The sequence below is a fragment of the Tamandua tetradactyla genome, chromosome 23, assembly GCF_023851605.1.
Source record: "Tamandua tetradactyla isolate mTamTet1 chromosome 23, mTamTet1.pri, whole genome shotgun sequence".
Classification (NCBI taxonomy): Eukaryota; Metazoa; Chordata; class Mammalia; order Pilosa; family Myrmecophagidae; genus Tamandua; species Tamandua tetradactyla.
The window spans coordinates 48,829,845-48,848,969 of record NC_135349.1 but is presented as its reverse complement, the minus strand read 5'-3'; the positions used below and the strand labels follow the sequence as shown (position 1 = coordinate 48,848,969).

General features: G+C 47.8%; 1 protein-coding gene and 1 long non-coding RNA gene across 4 annotated transcripts in view; one reads left to right on the top strand and one right to left on the bottom strand.

The window, feature by feature from the left end:
* The window catches only part of TMEM114 (transmembrane protein 114), a 30,843-nt gene extending 18,898 nt beyond the window's left edge, over positions 1-11,945 (bottom strand). For all 3 annotated transcript variants that reach the window (XR_013168082.1, XM_077141876.1, XM_077141877.1), the window contains exons 1-2: positions 11,726-11,945; positions 11,360-11,440 (exon numbers count right to left, since the gene is read on the bottom strand). Coding sequence is in view for 2 of the 3 variants with exons in the window: in XM_077141876.1 (XP_076997991.1) it covers positions 11,360-11,440; positions 11,726-11,945 (301 nt within the window). In the remaining variant the exon portion in view is untranslated. The remainder of the gene's footprint in view (positions 1-11,359; positions 11,441-11,725) is intronic.
* On the top strand, positions 8,108-18,109 carry LOC143667542 (uncharacterized). Its single transcript, XR_013168083.1, has 3 exons — positions 8,108-8,583; positions 10,259-10,585; positions 14,735-18,109. It is a non-coding gene; the product is annotated as an uncharacterized LOC143667542 (long non-coding RNA).
* Positions 18,110-19,125: the final 1,016 nt, after the last annotated feature.

Below are 19,125 nucleotides of genomic sequence, written 5' to 3'. Positions count from 1 at the left end.
GTTTTTCCCCAGGAACCAGGACGTCAACCTGTGTGGGTTCCGGAAAGACTGGTGAGAACCGTGACGTCGCCCGAGGACGCCAAGGAACTGTTGCCCAGAAAATTGATAAGCCTCCAACCAGAGCCACCGGATCCGGTCTCCAACTCTGCTGATGATGGCGGCGACCGAAAAGATGACAACAACAGTGCAAGTAACCCTCCGACCGAGTAGAAGAGAGACTAACTTTAACCCCACTTTTCCCACTACGAGCTACTGTGGGACCAAGTCACCTCATGGTTCTCTTGGCCCAGGTTGACCACTTGGATTCTTTTAGCAGTGGGACTCTTAGTAACTCTGCTCATTGTTAAATGTTTGTTAGAACGCTTGTTCCAGACGCAGCAACAGCTACGCGTCACCACTATGTTGGCTATGTCACTCGCCCCTGATGCTCCTGGCAACGACCGTCCCGCTACCCAGTCCTTCCCCTCACTGTATGACCCGTCCCGGCCACTCAGGGCGGGGCGCTCGAAAACAGGATCTGCTGCAAAGCCCATGGCCGTGTCCCGGGTGTAAAAGGCGGCACCAGAAGTCATAATTTTTGTCTAAAGGATGATCTCTACGGCGGAGTCACGGTCCTGGCCAGACTAGACTCCGGCCATTGCACAGAGACACCTAATGATGCTCTCGGCTCTGGTTGCCGCTCTCCTGCCCCCCTACATAACCCAGTTGCGAGGCGAAGCACTGCAGGGAGAGTCACGTGGTTTCCAGCTCACGGGCTCTCCGGTCTCTATATGAGGTGAGCATTCTGGTCGGTGCCAGAGGTTCAGCCGCAAGATGGCTGGAGCCTAGTCCAGACTCCCCAAAGCACCAAATCATGTAGTGGGCCTCTCAGGCTCATGGGAGCACACTCATCAATGGAGACACTGGGTCAAAATGAATAAAAAAGGGGGAGATGTGGAGAGCCGCCTCCCGGGTCGGGCCTAGTGGACACGCCGCAGCCTGCCCTAGAGTTCCCCCCGCCCATCGAGTGAGCCAAGATGGCGCCCGCATCCTGTTTCCGCCTTATACGTATACCCGACGTTCGGGCCAAGATGGCACCCGATCGTCACTTCCGCCCATGATGTACACGCCCGCCTCTCCTATCCACCTATCCCAGCCTTGTACGTGTAGCTCAGCCATTGGTAATCACCACACTATATCTAGGACCCCGGGCGGGAAGTCGGGGAGACAGCCCGCAGAGAGCCGTGCTTGACGGCCGCATAGAGGTTGTCCCCCGCAGGGAGTCTCCCCCCTGCGTGAGAAATGTAACAAGGTGTGTAAGCTTAGCTCCAGTAAAACTTGGCACTTACGACAAACCTGGAGGAGTGTGTCCGAGTCTTTTTCTTCAGCGTCTTCCCCCGCCGGCCGGGGACCAGAGACCAAGAGAAGAAGCTCCGGACAGAGGTGTCACCGGACTGGTGGGGATGGGCGGGCGGTCCCGAGAGAGGGGGGTGGGCTATGCCACGGTCAGGAAGCGGCGACTGCACACGTTTTGGGGCACAAGGGGGCTCACAGGGGTCATAAGCAGGCTAAGGAAGATTCCAGCCTCTGGGTAGTCTTCTTGGGGCTTGTTTTTTATTAATACATGACATTTTTCTTAGAAAAAATTAAACACGACCCATTTGGCCACCATCCCCAACTCTCTCTTTCTTCCAGTACAAACCTCTGTGAATGGTTTGATGTGCATCCCTCCAGTCTTTTTTTTTTTTCCTGTATATTTATATATTTTCCACTATATTTACATATTTCTCCAGTTCTAAGATGCACATTTGGTCACACTCTGACACACCTGACCAGCCATGCCTCTCACAATTAGAATAGGTAGCGTTCTTTTTCTTTCTTAATGGCACATTATAAAGGTGCATCTCAAAATTCTGGCTCATGCCTACAGGAAAGGTACAATATTGGGGGTGGAAGAAGCCGTCAGAAATAGTGTCCCACTGCCCACAGCGCTCTGTTTTGCTTCATGCTTCAGTACATCCTGGTGTTCTGTCCATGTGAGCATATTCTTTTCATGGGCTACGTAACACCCCAAAGAATGGACATGTTACATAGCAATGCATAACTACCTCTCCATCCACAGGCACTGAGGTTGTATCCTGCTTTTAACTGTTACAAAAAAGAACCTTATGGCGAACCTCTTCTTAGAAACCTCATTTGATAGATACCAAGACATTACCCCTATATGACTTAGCTGTCTGAATCCTAGGTACTCATGCAAAACAACAGAAGGCAGGAACTCGAACAGATATCTACACACCAACCTTCATAGCAGCATCGTTCACAAGGGCCAAAAGGTGGAAAACACCCAGGCGTCCATCAGCTGGTGAATGGATAAACAAAATGGGGTCCATCCATACGATGGAATATTAGTAAGCTGTGAAAAAGAATGAGGTTCTGATACACACAACAGCATGCATGAACCTTCCATCCTGTTGGGTAAAAGAAGCCAGACACAAAAGGACCGCTTGCATGAAACACCTGGAATAAGCAAATTCATAGAGCCAGAAAGTAAAATGCAGGCTGCCAGGAACTTGGTGGGAAGAGCAGATGGGTATGCAGGGTTATTGCTTAATCGCCACAGAGTTTCTGCTTGTGGTGATGGAAAAGTTTGGGCCCTGAAGGGTGGTGATGGTGGCACAATATCGTGAATGCCATCAGTGCCACTGAACTGTCTGCTTGGGGAAAATGGGGAATTTTATGTAGCACATACGCCGCTGCAATGAAAAATTTTTAATGGAATTACTTTGAGTCAGAACTTTTTTTTTCAGTTTAATAGACGGCCTGACACAAGGATAGAAGTATTAACCAATGGAATTGAATCCGGAGTACGGAGATAGCCCGCCAAACCTATGGTCAAATCAATCTTTAAAAAGTCCCCAAATCCACTGGGACAGAATAGTCTTTTCAATAAATGGGCATGGGAGAAGTGCATATCAATAGCCAAAACAATGAAAGAGGACCCCTACCTCACGCCCCATATAAAACTTAACTCAGAGTGGATCAAAGACCTAAGTGTAAGAGCCAGTACCATAAAATTCCTAGACGGAAATATAGGAAACATCTTCAAGACCTAGTAATAAGAGGTAGCTTCCTAAACTTTACACCCGCAGCACAAGCAATGAAAAAAAAAATAGATGGAAACTCCTCAAAATCAAAAACTCCTGTGCCTTAAAAGACTTTGTCAAAAAGGTGACAAGGCAGCCAACTCAATAGGAGAAGATATTTGGAAATCACGTATCGGATAAAGGTTTGATATTCTGTGTACACAAAGAATCATACAATTCAGAAACAAAAGAACAAACAACTCAATCATAAAGTGGGCTAAAGATATGAATAGACATTATTCCAAAGAGCGAACACAGATGGTTGAAAAGCACATGAAGAGAGGCTCATTTTCATTAACTATAAGGGAAATGCAGATGAAGACTGCAATGAGATACCACCTCATACCTATAAGAATGGCTGCTATTAAACAAACAGGAAACTGCAAATGTTGGAGCAGATGCAGAGAAACTGGGACACTTATGCACTGCTGGTGGGAATGTGTAGTGCTGCAGCCACTATGGAAGACTGTTTGGCGGTTCCTTAGGAAACTAAATATCAAGTTGCCCTAAGATCCAGCAATAGCACTACTTGGTATACACCCAGAAAAGCTGAAAGCAATGACATAAGCAGTTATTTGCACACCAGTGTTCACAGCAACATTATTCACAATTGCCAAAAGATGGAAATAATCCAAATGCCCATAAACAGAGAGTGGGATAAACAAAATGTGATATAGATATATATATATATATGATGGAATATTATGCAGCAATTAAGACAAAATGAGGTCCTGAGGATTATGACAATGTGGATGAACCTTGAGGACATAATGTTGAGTGAAATAAGCCAGACACAAAAGGACAGATATTGTAGTAAAGGTGAACTCAGAGGCTTATAATATAGAATACAGGGGACGTAGAGACACACAGAAGCTAGAGATGGGTGAACAGTTAGCTAATGAGGTTGAACTTAAATGTAAGGGAATGGATAGAAGTGAAGGCAGTTCATTAGTGGGTCTAGAAGTAACTGCCGTATTGAAGGTGGACATGACTGAAAGGGGTTCTATAGACCCATGTGTCCTACCAGTGAACACTAGAAATATAAATAAGTTCTTGCATGAACTGCTTCAAAGGCACTAATCTTGCACAGAGTCCATAATTACGGAGTATAGGAGGAAAACTACGATTGCATGCTGTGGTCTGTAGTCAACTGGAAGACATCCATGGTACCACAGCAACACCAGGGATGAATAACTGGGGGGAGGGAAGACAAGAGTTAAGGGGAGGTTTGGGCTTCTGTTTGGTGAGGGTGTGTTTATCAGTTCTTTTTCTCTTTGGAGCAAGGAAGAATTGTTTAAAATTGAGAGTGCTGATGATTGGACAACTAAGTGAGGCTAATCTGAGACACAGACTGCTGACTTGGAGCATTCTACATGATGCCCAATGGAAGAAGGTGGCAAAAGGTACAATGACTGAGTAAAAGAAAGCCGAGCTGTGGTGTGTGTATATATATGATGACATACCGTGCGGCTACAGAAAGGAACAAAGTCGTGAGGCCTGCGACGTGGTGAATGAAGCTTGGGGACATCGTGTGATGCAAAATAAGCCAGAAATGAAAGGACAAATACTGTATGATCTCTTTGAGAAAACACTCATAAGAAAATTGGGGCCTAGATTGCGAGCTCTTACAGCAGTCACCTTTAGTCTGGAGCTGTAAATGTTCATTCCGAATTTTGAGATGCGGCGCTGTACATGTATGAACTGGCATTTCCCAGGAACTTTGACTACTTGTGTTACCCTTAAGATGCAGAGTAGGAATTCTGCAGCTCTGAAAGTCAGCATTGCTCCATACAACAACGGTTAAAGAAACCTAAATGAGATCAGGCTTCAATCAGAGATAAGAATGAAGATGATCAGGTCAGATGAAGGTCAAGTATGACGTTGTCTGTATTTTAGAAGTTCACTTACTCTTTGAGACTAAAGGAAGACAGGTTTATTTTGTTCAAATCCTAAATTTTCTGTAGCACGTAATCTAACTCAACCTATCTGGATGGCTCATCTAAACATAGAGCCCAGAATGGGCATGAGGACTTGTAATTCGGCTTAGCTTAATGTAATGCTTAAATACATCCCAGAGTATGTTGAGAAGATAATTAAAAAGTATTGGCGGGAGGGCAACGGTGGCTCAGTAGCAGAGTTCTCGCCTGCTGTGCCAGAGACCTGGGTTCATTTCCCGGTGCCTATCCATATAATACAAAAAAAAAAAAAAAAGTATTGGCAAAGTCCTTTGAGGGATGGGAGAAAAAATATGGAACTATTAAACTTTACCACTGGGAAAAACCCTGATACTATCTCAAATACGAGGGACTCCCAAGACAATAGGCCAAGCCCTTTCTCTTGCAAAGCTTATTTACGTAGTAGAGAAGCTTAACACTACCTATAATTATACCTAAGATTTACTTCCACAGGACCTCTTTTGTTGCTCAGATGTGGCCTCTCTCTCTCTAAGCCCGATTATGCAAGTGAAACCATTGCTCTCTCCTCTACATGGGACATGACATCCAGGGATGAAAATCTCCCTGACAGCATGAGACATGAGTCCCAGGGACTGGTCCTGGCACCAGGATCAACAATGCCTTCCTGACTAAAAGGGGGAAAATAAATGTAACAAAATAAGTTATCAGGGCGGGCCATGGTGGCTCAGCAGGCAAAGTTCTCCCCTGCCGTGCCAGAGACCCAGGTTCGATTCCTGGTGTCTGCCCATGCAAAAAAAAATTGAAAAAATAAGTTATCAGTGGCTAAGAGAGTTCAGATAGAGTCAGGAGGCTATTCTGGAGGCTACTCTTACACAAGTTTCAGCTAGATATTGCTCATTACCAAGGTTTGCCAAACCCCAACCAAAACCATTCCTGTCAAACCTGAAAACACCTAGGGCTCAATCTGAAATTCTACAAAAGTTTCATGCACTGAGATTACTTTTTTGAAATCTACAATCTCCAGATGGGTTCCTAGGTCAGATGAGTCCTGAAACCCAGAGAGCCCAGCCTCCCCAGAACATCAGCTACTTCCATCACCCTGTCCCATGTTATCAACAGCCCTTTCCAACATGAAAAAGTTAAAATGGGCATAAATACCCATAAAGAGTAATACCCAAATACCCATAAAGAGTGGGAGAAGGATCCAAGGAGGAGGAGTTATAACTGAGAAGACAGGATTTAACAAGTGAGTGTGACTGCTGGGTCATTTTACTGATATTCCTTTTTAGTCCCCAGGGTCTTGGAGCAGCTAGAAGGAAAAACCTAAAATTGTAGCCCTGAAACCCATACGATACTCTGAAATCTGTTCATAACTACTTGTTAAATGTTTTGAAATTTATTATTTTTTATATATGTTATATTTCACAATAAAAAAACTGTTTATTTTTAAAATGTCTGACATTGACTTTCGATGGTACCAGGAGAGGCAGCCTGAGCTCAGGCCTTGGTGCCTGGGGACACTGAGGCCCAGAGACACCCCCCTCTCCCTTCCTCCCAGCCTGCAGCAGGGCTGTGCAGGAATCCCACCGAGACCTCCCCCCGGGCTCAGGCAGCCTCTCAACACCATTATGTCCCCAATCCCTCCTCTGTTTTTGTCCCCTGCCAGCTTCACTCTGAAGAGATGCACCCAGCATCGTGGGAGGGCTGTTTTTAATTTTCCAAGTCGCTGCATACATCCCCGCACCGGGCACCCAATCTCGTAACTTTGCAAACTCCCCTCCTCAGCGGACAGCTGCGTTGGGCCGTTGGCCCTCAGTCCAGCTTCTGCCACTGCTGTGCTGTGTGACCCTGGACAAGATATTTGACCTCTCTGGGCCTAGCGTCCTTAACTGTAAAGCGACCCGCCTGACCCTCCTTGTGAGCTTAGAAGAAGCAGCTGCGGTAAGGCACAGGAGGAGCATGAACTGCATCTGAGAAGTCCTTTCTGCGTCCCCTTCTGAAACCCCAGCCTCCTTCCTGTGCCCTCTCTAAAGGAAGCAGAGTAGGAGAGTAGGGCTCTGAACCCCCAAACCAGGCTAGGAGCCCCTCCTCTGGGCTACCGTGGCCACTGGTCTTAGCCCACTCAAATTACACCAAAATCTCAGTGTAGCATCATTCTAAGAGAGTAGAAAGAAACTACCTGGGTTCAAATCTCAGATCTGCCAGTTACTGCATAAACTCAAGTAACTCGCCTAAACTCTCTGTGCTTTTCCTCGCAGGTGGAAATAACCTGTCTCTGGGGACTGTTGTGAAGATTCAACGAGTGGCTATCTGTATAGGGAACTTAGAGCAGGTTCTGGCTCATAGCTTGAGCTCCATGAACATTGGCCATTACTTTTATTGTCTTCCAGCTGCCACGTGGGACGCTGCCCCATTGACCTTTATTGCATGACCCTGTTTTACTTCCTTCGTTATACCTACTACCATTTGAAACCGCTTGCTATTTATTTGTTGTTTGTCCACTTGTTTATTATCTGACTCCTCTCCTAGACCGAGCTCCACCTGGGCAGGGACCTTGCCTGCCCTGTGTCTGTTCTATCCCTGGCAGCTAGTCCAGAGCTGGGCTTGGACAAATGCGTTCTTGGTGAATAAATTGGTCTGGTGGCTCTATAGTTATGAACTCCATTTTGCAAATGAGAAGCCTGAGGCTCGGGGAGGGGGCGCATATGATGGACAGCAGGGGGGAGGGCAGATGAACTGAGCTCCCACTATGTAAGGTGGCTTTGCTGAATGCTTTGCTTATGGGAGCTCAGTTCTTCTGGGAACAGCCCACTCATGGATGCAGAGACTGAGCTCAGGGAAGCAGGTGATTTGCCAGGAGTCATACAGCTGGTAAAAGGGGGTGCCAGGCTCCAAACTCCATAAAGTGGCCATGTGTGGGTTCTGCCATCTCTGTATCTAACAGCAGCCCCTTGATTTGCCTCCCTGGCACCAGCCCTCCCCTATGCCCCATCTCTCATCTATGATGGGACTAATCCCTCCCCCCATCCCGGAATCCTGACAAGTGGGCACTGTGCCAGCCAGAAATCAGTACATTCCATCCCCTTGGCTACAGCGATTGGCTCAGGGCTGGCCATGTGACCAAATATGGGCCAAAGAGAGACACAGTTGATACATCACAGAATTCCCGGGAAATAGAAAGTCTCCTGCTGGAGTTGCTCAGACTAGAAAGGACTTAGCTGAAAGCCAAACCCAAGCAGAAGAAAGCAAAGACTAGAGAGGAAGAGAAAAAATTGAGTTTAGCTCTATGGATCCCAACAGGCTTGGACTTTTCACCTCTATGGACCAATAATTCCTTTTCTTATTTAAGCCAATATGATTTGAGTTTCTGAAACTTGCCACCAAAAGATGCACAGCTGGTGCAGCTGGCCTGGTTGGTTCCAGACCAGGGTTCTTTTACCTACACTCTGTTGAATTTGATCACTTGCTCTCCAGCCCGTAGCCAAAGAACCCAACCGACAACATCCCATGAGCAAATGTGGAAGACAAAATACCCAAGCAAGGTAGGTTTTGCTGACAAGGGGTTTCACTGAAAACTTCTCTGTGTTATCTGGTTGAAATAGTGGCGGACGGGAAGGAGGTTTATGTGTTTTTGAGCCTGATGTTTCTGCTCCACCTTCACTTCTGTAGGCTAGCTGGATGGAATTAAGGAGGCAGGATAGCTAATGGGTCTAACAGGTTTCTGCCAGATCTCACGGTCTGCCAGGTGATCACAGCAGGTTACTGGGTGCTGAAGTGGTCAAGACACTTGGGCTTTCCTACAGGAACAGTCTAGGGGTCTTCACAGTCACGCCCACCGGGAATTTGTCCAGGAACCTAACTCAGAGAGGGTGCTGCTTGTCCACAGCTTCTTCTCTCTTACCTCCACAGCAGCTCCTTGAAGGAACGGACTGCCTTCGCATAATGAATCAGCTTGGGCCAGAAACAGAATTCATTTCAGGGAAAAAAGAGATTCTGGGTAAAAGGTCCCTCTGAGGATGCTTTGCAGCAGGCACACAGTGTGAAGGGACACCCTGCCCTCTTCCCCGGAGGAAATAATGGCAAGGATAAGAGCGGCCACTTACTGCTTCAGGCTCTTTACGTGCTCCCTTTTCCTCCTCCAGACAGCCTTACGAAGAAGGATAATTATCCTCATTTTGCCAGAAGGAGCTGAGGCTCAGAGAAGGAAAGGAACTTGCCCAGGGCCACACACCTAATTTATGGCTTAAACCTGAATGTGAGTCCTGCCTGATTCTAAAAAGCATGGAGCAAGCAGAGTTGCTGCCTTATCAAATTCCAAAAAGGAAGCCAGCCCCAGTTGTTGGGAGCAGTTAACCACGACCCAGTAGATGAGCTAAGGAGGCCAAATGCTGCGCCCAGTCCCCAAAGGGTCAGCACTCCACAGATGTCATGCAGGATGATAAAGAGAGGAATGGCATTTTTTAGCATTTACTACATATCTGGCACCTTTACATCAAACCATTCTTTCACTCTTGATTGTTCTTGAGGCGATGCTCCAAGGCTACCCAAGCTTACCCTGTGCAGTTTGGGGCTCGGGATAGAGTAGGTGCTACCTCACCTTTCCTCAAGCCCCTGCAGATTCCAGGGGCCGAGAAGATGTCCCCTTCTGCAGGACTTTGCCCCTTGGTGTGCTGGAGCCCCCTCACATAACTCACAAGAGTCACTTGTTATCTTAGGAATTTGGTGAGCCAGTTAACATTGTACGCAGAGCTTGAAATCAACCACGGTGTGTATTTACATCATAGAAATTGGCCAACACTACAAATCAAGGGTCCTCCAACCCCACCCCCTGAGAGCCAGTCGTTAAATATTTCCTGGCTTACCGTTGGGCATTCGAGATATACTTTGGGCTCATTCATTCACTCACTCATTCATTCAAAAATATATATTGAGCTCTCCTTATTGCATAATTTGGCTTGCATCCACTCGCATACTCACTCAGCAAACCTTGACAGATGGCCTCCTTGGGGACTTCAGCCTTGGGAAAATAGGCATGGTCCCTGCCCTCCTGGAGTCCACTGTCCAATGAGAGAGTCAGAGTTTAACCCAAAAAGTCACACAATCTGTGCCAAGGGTAGGAATTATCCAAGCCAAGTTGGCAGATGGGGCAGGGAGACTCCCAGTAGAGAACAACATGTGCAAAGTCCCTGTGGCAGGGGGAAATTTGGCATGTTCCAGGAACGGACCCAACGCCAGCAGAGCCAGAGAGAAGACTGCTGAGGAGAGAATGGAGTTGGAGCGGTCCACAGGGACCCTGCTGATCCGTGTCCTTTTTCTAAGAGTCACAGACCCAAGTCTCAGTAAGTCGATCAAGAGCTGTCCCCATTTTTCAAGGTCAATGGAACTCAGTCCTCATTTCCAGTTCAAGCTCTCTCAACGGAACCTCTCTGAGCCTCAGTTTCCTTATTGGAAAAATGAAGATAATGATAACACCCACTTTCTAGGGTGGTGGTGAGAATTCGGTGAAGACAAGCATGGGGCACCAAGCTCCATGTCCGGCACATGGTGAGCCTCGTTGAACGTGAACTATTTCTTTCCCTCCTTCTGCCATGCTTATTCAGCCCTTGTTTGCTTTCCTGCATTCAGTCCTCAAAACCTTTACTGAGTTTGAGGCACTGTGCTAGGCGCTGGGGAGCCTCTGCCAACGAGACAGATGCCAGTGGCCCCTGGGGGGCTGTTCTCACTCCTAAAGAGAACTTGAATCATTCAGCAGCCATTCACTGCATCCCCCCTACTGCCCAGTACTTATTCTAGGCTGAGAATGCAAATAACACTGACCTGGGAGGTGCCTTCGGGTGTGTAAGATAAGGCCTCTTCTTTCAACGTCCAGTTGCACACCATCTCCCCCAGGAAAGGTCCTGGCTCCCCCAGGCTGGTTTAGGTTTATCCTGACTCCCACCCACCCTCCATCAGGCCACTAGCCATTCAGGAATGCCTGTTTCCACATCTGTCTCCCCCACTCAACGGGGAGCCCGTCAGGGCAAGCCCTGGAGCACAATCAGCCCTCTCCAGAGCCGGGAACACGGTGCCTGGCACATAGATAGCCATCCATCAATGTTTGTTGAATGACTCCTAAATTGCACACCCTTACAGGTGGAACCAAGGAACAATCCCTTCTCTCCCCACCCCCCACTACCCTAGTCTAAACCGCACTCCGTTCTCCCACCCCACTGCCAAGGCCACCTGGGCAGGCACCCTGCACAGTGCCCCGGCCCAGCTGTTTGGAGAAAGGGCGAGGACTGGTAGCTAACCCAGGGGCGTCACTATCCCAGGACTCACTGAGAAGTTGTCTGCTGGAGTCGCTGACGGTCACGTTCTCGTGCCAGAAGGGGTTCATCAGAGGCGTGCATGGGCTCTGGACTGGAGGCAGCAGAGAAAGCAATGAGCCTGGGGCACTGCAGTTCCCACCCCCAGCCCGTGGTTTCACCCCCAACCTAGAGACTCCTCCCGGGGAGGGGAGGGCGCAAGGAGATCCCACGGTCTGCCATCCAACTACCTCTGGGGCGTGCAGCCCCAGCCCTCTGCCCCCTTCCGCCACATTTAGGACTGGGGAAGGGTGCGCGCCTAGCAACAGGTCCCGGAGGAGCAGGGTGAGCGCAGAGGGGCGGTGGCGGCCACAGTCCCGGGCCCCGGGCGCACCCTTACCGGGGCAGGTCCTCCAGAGGCCGGAGTGGGAGCTCAGGGGCTCCAGCTGGCTGCGGTTGGCGGCGCCCCCAAGATCCTGCGCCCCCGGGCCGCTCCGCTCCAGCCGCTCGGTGTCAATGATGTACCAGAAGTCCGTGCCGATGGCGGCAGCCAGGAGCACGAAGCTGAGCGCCCCGCTAAGGGCCGCCGCAGCCGCCAGAGCGCCCAGGCTCACCCGCATCGCCGAGCCGGGGAAGCCCCCGCGCCGGTTCCTGCGGCCCAGACGCGGCCCCCCCGCGCCTCCCCGAGCCCCCGGCCCGCGGCCCGGAGCTCCCAGCTCCACCCCCGGAGCCTCCGTGTTCGCAACCTGGGACGTCGGGCTGTGGACCCCGGGTCCTCCCGAGGCTCTGGCTCCGCCCCTCAGACCCTTACCTGCGCCCATCCCCAGACCCCTTCTCTCCGGCGCCACCTCCACCCTCAGAGCCCCTCACCTGCGCCCTCAGACCCTCCTCGGGGTCCTCATCCCGCCCCACCACCTGCGCGGCAGACCTCCACCTCTTCCCTCACTCCCCACTCCCCAGCTCAAGTGGACCCTCTCTCCATCAAACTCCTCACTTTCCCCAGACTCTTACACTCTTACTCCCTCCCCCCCCACACTCTCCACCCTTCCCCCGGCTTGTTCCCGGTCCTGCCCTTTTCTCCCGCTTTCCTCTCTCAGCCCTCCTGCTCTCCGCACACAGCCACCTCAACTCCCCACTTGCAGCCGGGCGCAGTGGACAATCAGACCCGCTCTCCACCCTGAGCGCGCGCAGCCTGGAGGAGGGGGCGGGACCCGGCCGCGCGGGGGAGGCATGGGGAAGGGGGGCGGCGGACCAGGAGGAGTAAAGGACGGGTGCTGCCGGCCTGACAGCCCTCCCAGATCGTGCCAGTAATTTTCAGTACACCCTCTCCCTCCGGCTTCAATTTCTTTCCTCCTTCAAAATTGACCTTCAAATGATTTGGGACGGGGGTGGGGGGGAGTGGGGGGGGAGTGGGGAGGCGGGGAGGGCGGGAGGGGAGTGGAGCTGGGCTACACGTTGGAAGAAGAAAAGGCAGGTCAGTTTTTTAATAGAAGTTCATTAAAGCAACAGGGTAGACCAGGCCACTTGATCTACCACCACCACCATCACTCTCACCACCATCACCACCACACCACCACCACCATCACCACCATCACCACCACCACCATCACCACCACCACCATCACCACCACACCACCATCAGTAGCATCACCACCACCACCACCACCATCACCACCACCACCATCACCACCACCACCATCACCACCACCACCATCACCACCACACCACCATCAGCAGCATCACCACCACCACCACCACCATCACCACCACCACCATCACCACCATCACCATCACCACCATCACCACCACACCACCACCACCATCACCACCATCACCACCACCACCATCACCACCATCACCACCACCACCATCACCATCACCATTACCATCACCACCACCACCACCACTGTCACCATTGTCATCACCATCACCACCACCACCATCACCACCATCAGCAGCATCACCACCACCACCACCATCCTCACCACCACCACCACCACCACCACCACTGCCATCACCATCACCATTATTATCACCACCATCACCACCACCACCATCACCACCATCATCACCACCATCATCACCATCACCACCATCACCACCATCACCATCACCACCACACCACCATTAGCAGCATCACCACCATCACCACCATCCTCACCACCACCACCACCACCACCACTGCCATCACCATCACCATTGTCATCACCACCATCACCACCATCATCACCGTCACCATCACCACCACCACCACTATCACCATCACAGCCACCAACATCACTACACACCATTCTACTGCCATTATTCTCTTTTTTATCCCCAACCTTATCAATTCCACCATCTTCTTCATGCCATAAAATCTTTCATTCCTTTGAGAAAGGCTTCTTGTGTGCTGCGCTGTGCCAGACACCACAGTTTGTACAGAGATTATAGGCATTAACAATACAAACACAACTTGTACCCCTAAGAATGCATGGTGCAAGCCTCCCAGTCTTTTTTCATAAGATGGCACATAGAAAAAATAACCATATCTGTTTGTTTGAGGAATAAACAGCACACAGCGAGGAATGGAAATGGTTTCTAGCCACTGAAAATGACCATCCTCAGGGGCTACAGCTAGCAAAGGCTTCCCCTGGCTGCCCTTAGGATGGAGAGATCAATATATAGCATCCTGAGTCAGGTTCTTAAGGAACTGTTATGCCAAGGTCCAAAAGTTAATAATCTCTGGTCAAATTGGGGAGAGAATCATTTAAGAGGATTAACCAAGAAATAAATAAATGCATGCATAGCAACACAGCATGCTTATACCAGAGTGCTATGAGAGAAAGCAGAGGAAAGTTTCATTTGGATTCAGAACAAGAAATGCCTCTCTGAGAAAGTGACATTGACATAAGACATGAGGATGAGTAGGGAATAGAAGCATTTTGTGCCTAGGAAATAGCATATATTAGGGATTTGTTGGCTCTAGAGAAACCAAAAGTACCATCAGGCTAGCACACTGTGAGAGAAGAGAGAGAAGAGGGAAATGAGATTGGGGTACAGGCAAGGGCCAGTCACTTAGGTCTTGAAGTCCCTAATAGTTTGGATTTCAGTCTAAGCCACTAAATGGTTCTAAGCAAGGAAGTGAAATATTCTGCTTTGCATTTTAAAAATGTCACTCTCATACGGACTCTGGCGTGGAGCTCAGATTCCAGGAAGGTGTTGGGAAGCAAGGAGGCCAGTTAGGAGGATGCTGCATGGAAGCAGCAAGTCATGCTCGTGCCTGGGGCCAGGGTGGTAGCAACTGTAGGCAGAGAGTGAAGTGAATAGATTTGAGGAAAACCTGTGGGGGTAGAGTTAACATGTGGGGGTAGAAATTGACTAGGACTGCGAACTCTTCTTTCTCTTGTCACTTTATTCTTCTTCACAGCATCTGAAGCTTCATCATGGCCATCTTCATTATCGGTGGAACCAGCAGCCAGAGTCATCACTGCCAGCACACATCCTGCCCTTGATGGCACATACCATTCTGCTCCATCGTCCCTTCAGCCACCGTCTTGATTAACTGCCACCACTGACAGCTTTGCTTTCCATGCCATCCGCTCTGGCTACTATCTTCATTGGCACCATCGTCAAACACAGTCCAGACCATCAGCTTTCGGGAACTTAAATAAGAGGAAAATTCAATAAGGCTGTTTCCAGGAGGCCCCGAGATATCTTGAAGTTGTAGTCTTTTCGGTCTTCCTCTCTTTCTTTCCATCTCTCAGTTGCTTTCCTCTCAATTGGCTTCATTCAAGTAGGCGCTCACGAAGTGTTGGGCCCCAGGATAAACCCTTCACAGCTGAGCTACCACAATGAGAGAAGGAATCTCTTTCCCGATGGTCCCGGGTTCCCAGAATTGAAGCTAAGTGGCCTGTTTGTGGTCATAGACCTGTCCCTGAGCCAATGTCTGGGGTTCGGAGAGATAGCATGTGCTGAGTGGCCAAGCCTGGGTCGCTTGACCACTCCTAGCCAGCCTATAGGACCCGGCGGGTCCCACCTACACCACTGCAACTAAGAGGTGTGAAAAGGGCTCCTGGTCACCAGATGCAGCACGTAAAATCCCAGGATGCCTTCTTAATTTGGATTCCAGATCAGTGATGAAGAATTTTTTTAGGAAAAGTAAGTACCTTCTATCAAAAAAGTATTCATTATCTGAAATTCTAATTTAACTGCTGTCCTTTTATCATCTGGCAAAACTAGCTGGGTCCCCAAAGAAAAACCATGGCTCTGTTACAGGAAATGGGGTAATAGCATGCAAAAGTAGCAGCTGGCCACTGGACTCAGCATGTGCAAGCCCCTTTACTGGGTCCCACTTTCCTCATCTATACGAGACCTTCTTTCATGCCCCTTTGCAAAGATTACCTTGTAGGTTTTGCTAATTTTATTTTCCCTAAGAATTTTAATATAATATACCTGAGTCATGCTCAATCACTTCAAAAGGAACAGAAAATAATGCTTTTCAATGAATCTGGGGAAGGGAGGAGCACATCAAACACTGGATAATACCTTATTATGCCTGAAGAGGCATGATAAAACTTGAAGGCTACAAACAAACCTAAACAATAGCTAGGATTCTTGAATTCTCAGGCACTGTGCTAGACCTGATGAGGTGGAAAATAACATCCAGCAGGGACTCCAACACGAATCCACATCTTACAGGCCATGCAAAACTAGAGAAATTGCCTCACTGTTCCGAGCCTCAGTTTCCTCTGTTGTAAATTGGGAGCACTCACACCCACCAACCCAAGGAGGGCAACGGGAAAATTAGATGGGACTATGAGTATTCAGGTTCTTTGTGAACTGTAAGGAGTCAAGGAAATGTTATTATTATATGTGGGAAACTCTTTCAGAAGTATGGGGAAACTGCATTTAAAAAATGTAAAGAGAAGAAAGGTTTTAAAAGAAAGAGGAAGACTGGAGGGAGGATGTCAGAAAGGCTTAGCTTTCTTCATGAAGCATCAGAGCATCGTGGAAATACTGGTATTTTAAAATCAATAAGACCTGGATTTGACTTTCAGCTCTTTCAGTTTCAGTTTCCTTGTTTGTAAAGTGGGTCTAATAGTATCTTCCGCATGACCTCTCCCAGAGTCCACAGCAGTGACCTGCTAAATAGCATATCTTATTTTTGTTTCCTTCTTTTCTCCATTTCGATTCCCCTCTTACCTACCAGTGAGTTCTGACATCACTCCCCAAACTCAACCCAAGACATAGCTGTCTTAGTGCTATTCTTCCTTCATAGAGCATTTCTTAGCAGTAATTGATTAATACTTAATGATGAGGTTATTTGCTTCCTTCCGTCTGCCCTTTTAGACTGTAAGCTTCACTCAAGCTGTATGATAGGTACTGTAGGGTGGCTCAATCAATACAATTCTGATCCATCTCCTGCTCCACATTTCTAGACACCTTTCAGTCAGTGGTGGCCATGTGATATAATTCTGGTCAATGAGGCAGAAGCAGAGTCTGTTGGGAAGGGTTCCCCCAAGAAAAAAGACAAGAGCTTGCAAGGAGAAGGTTTTTAGTTCACATGGAATGTAGATGTGATAGCTGGAATGAAGCAGCCATCTTGCAACCATGAGGATAAAACTCTTTCATGGGTGGCAAGAACATGAAGATAACAGAGAGTCATATTCCTTGATAGCATCATTGATCAGCTGCCCCATCCTTGAATTTCCTACATCAAAGTCCCATCAGATAGTAAAAATTCAGAAATGGATAGCGCAATACTACCTAACTTAAATACAATAATGTTAGAACACTGAGTGAATCTGAATCTGAGAATGATAGAGGGAGGAGACCTGGGGGCACAAGTGAAATCAGAAGGAAAGATAAACGATAAAGACTGAGATGGTATAATCTAGGAATGCTTAGAGTGTATAATGATAGTAACTAAATGTACAAATTTTAAAATGTTTTTGCATGAGGAAGAACAAAGGAATGTCAATACTGCAGGGTGCTGAAAATAGATGGTAATTCATATTTTAAAACTTTAACTTATGTGTGAGACTAAAGCAAAAAAATGTTTATTTTTTATAAAGTTTATATTTTGACTAGTGCATTTCCTAATATAATTTATGTGAACAGCTTAATGGAACACCATACACGGAACCTTGAGTAGGGCATGAGATTTTGTAGGCTTGTCAGAGTGATGCCCCGATAAATCCCAGAGTTATTTGAACAGTGAATAAAAAAGTATTTGTGAAGTCCCCTTGGGGAAATGGTGAGAAAGGGGGAAAATTCAACTTCCTCAAGTGGAGAATTCCTGATATTCTCACAAGCAATGGGGACAACCAAAGCAATAGGCTGAGCCTCCAATCTTGGGGCTTGTTCATATGAAACTTAACCCCGCAAAGGATAGGCTAATCTTATTAAAATTAGGCCTAGGAGTCACCCCCCAGAGAACCTCTTTTGTTGCTCAGATGTGGCCTCTCTCTCAGCCAACATGGCAAGCAAACACACTGCCCTCCCCATCTCTATGTGGGACAAGACTCCCAGGGGTGTGGATCTTCCTGGGAACGTGGGACAGAAATCCTAGAATGAGCTGGAACTCATTCTAGGGATTGGGAAAAACTTCTCAACCAAAAGGGGGAAGAGTGAAATGAGACAAAATAAAGTGTCAATGGCTAAGAGAGTCCAAATAGAGTTGAGAAGTTATCCTGGAGGTTATTCTTACGCATAATATAGATACCACCTTTTTAGTTAAGGTGTAATGGAGAGGCTGGAGGGAACTGCCTAAAATATAGAGCTGTGTTCCAGTAGCCATGTTTCTTGAATATGATTGCATAGTGATATATATACCTTTTGCAATGTGGCTTGTGTGATTGTGAAAACCTTGTGTCTGATGTTCCTTTTATCCACCTTATCAACAGATGAGTAAAGCATATGAATTAAAAATAAATAAATAATAAGGGGAACAAAAAAGAAAGAGTCCCATCAGAAGAGAAAAATAAACCCCTATCCATTTAAGCCACCCTTTTATGATTTCCTATTGTTAGCAACAAATACTTTGTGAATTGACGCAGACAGGGATTGCATTGAACCTATCCAATGTGTATCATCAGCTTTGAGGCTGGTACATGACATATAGTACATGAGTAAAAAGATTTGTTGATTTAATAAGCAAATAAATGAATTCTACCCCAAAGCCTCCTTTTGCAAGCACAGAGCTTATTTTTGTGTGGGAAACCCTCAAGGAACCAACCCAGGGCTTTAGACACAGAACCAGAATGTCTGTATTGTTATATAGAATGAAATAGTCTCTGTTTATTACATCTCATGAGGTCATGATGTTCTACCAGCAAATTAGACTCTCCAGCCCTGACCCAAGTATAACTGTTTAAGTGCAAAGCCCCATCTGTCCATAAGAGGCATCCAGAGCTGTTGGCTGCCATCCTCTATAATCTATCCAATGTGATTAGTTTAGAATGAAAAGGGAACAGTAACCCACTGCTCTAATTAGCCCATTACATTCCTGGCATGATGTCAAGAAATGAAGGCAGGAGCTACTCTCTCCATATCTGGGTACCTCTTTTCAAATCAGAAGAAAAATCCCTCAGCCGGAGAGAACTTTCTTCCAGAAACAAGATGGGATTAGGGAAAGAACTTGGGCCAAGAGCCAAATGCCTGGGTTCCAGCACTAGCTCTGCCACTAACCTACTGAAAGACCCTGAACTGGTTACTCCACTTCTGGGAGCCTCAGTGTTCTCAGCTGTAGAAGGGGTAATAAACGTTCTCTTCTGGGAATCTAGTCTAGTGATAGCTGACATTTGCTAAATAGTTATA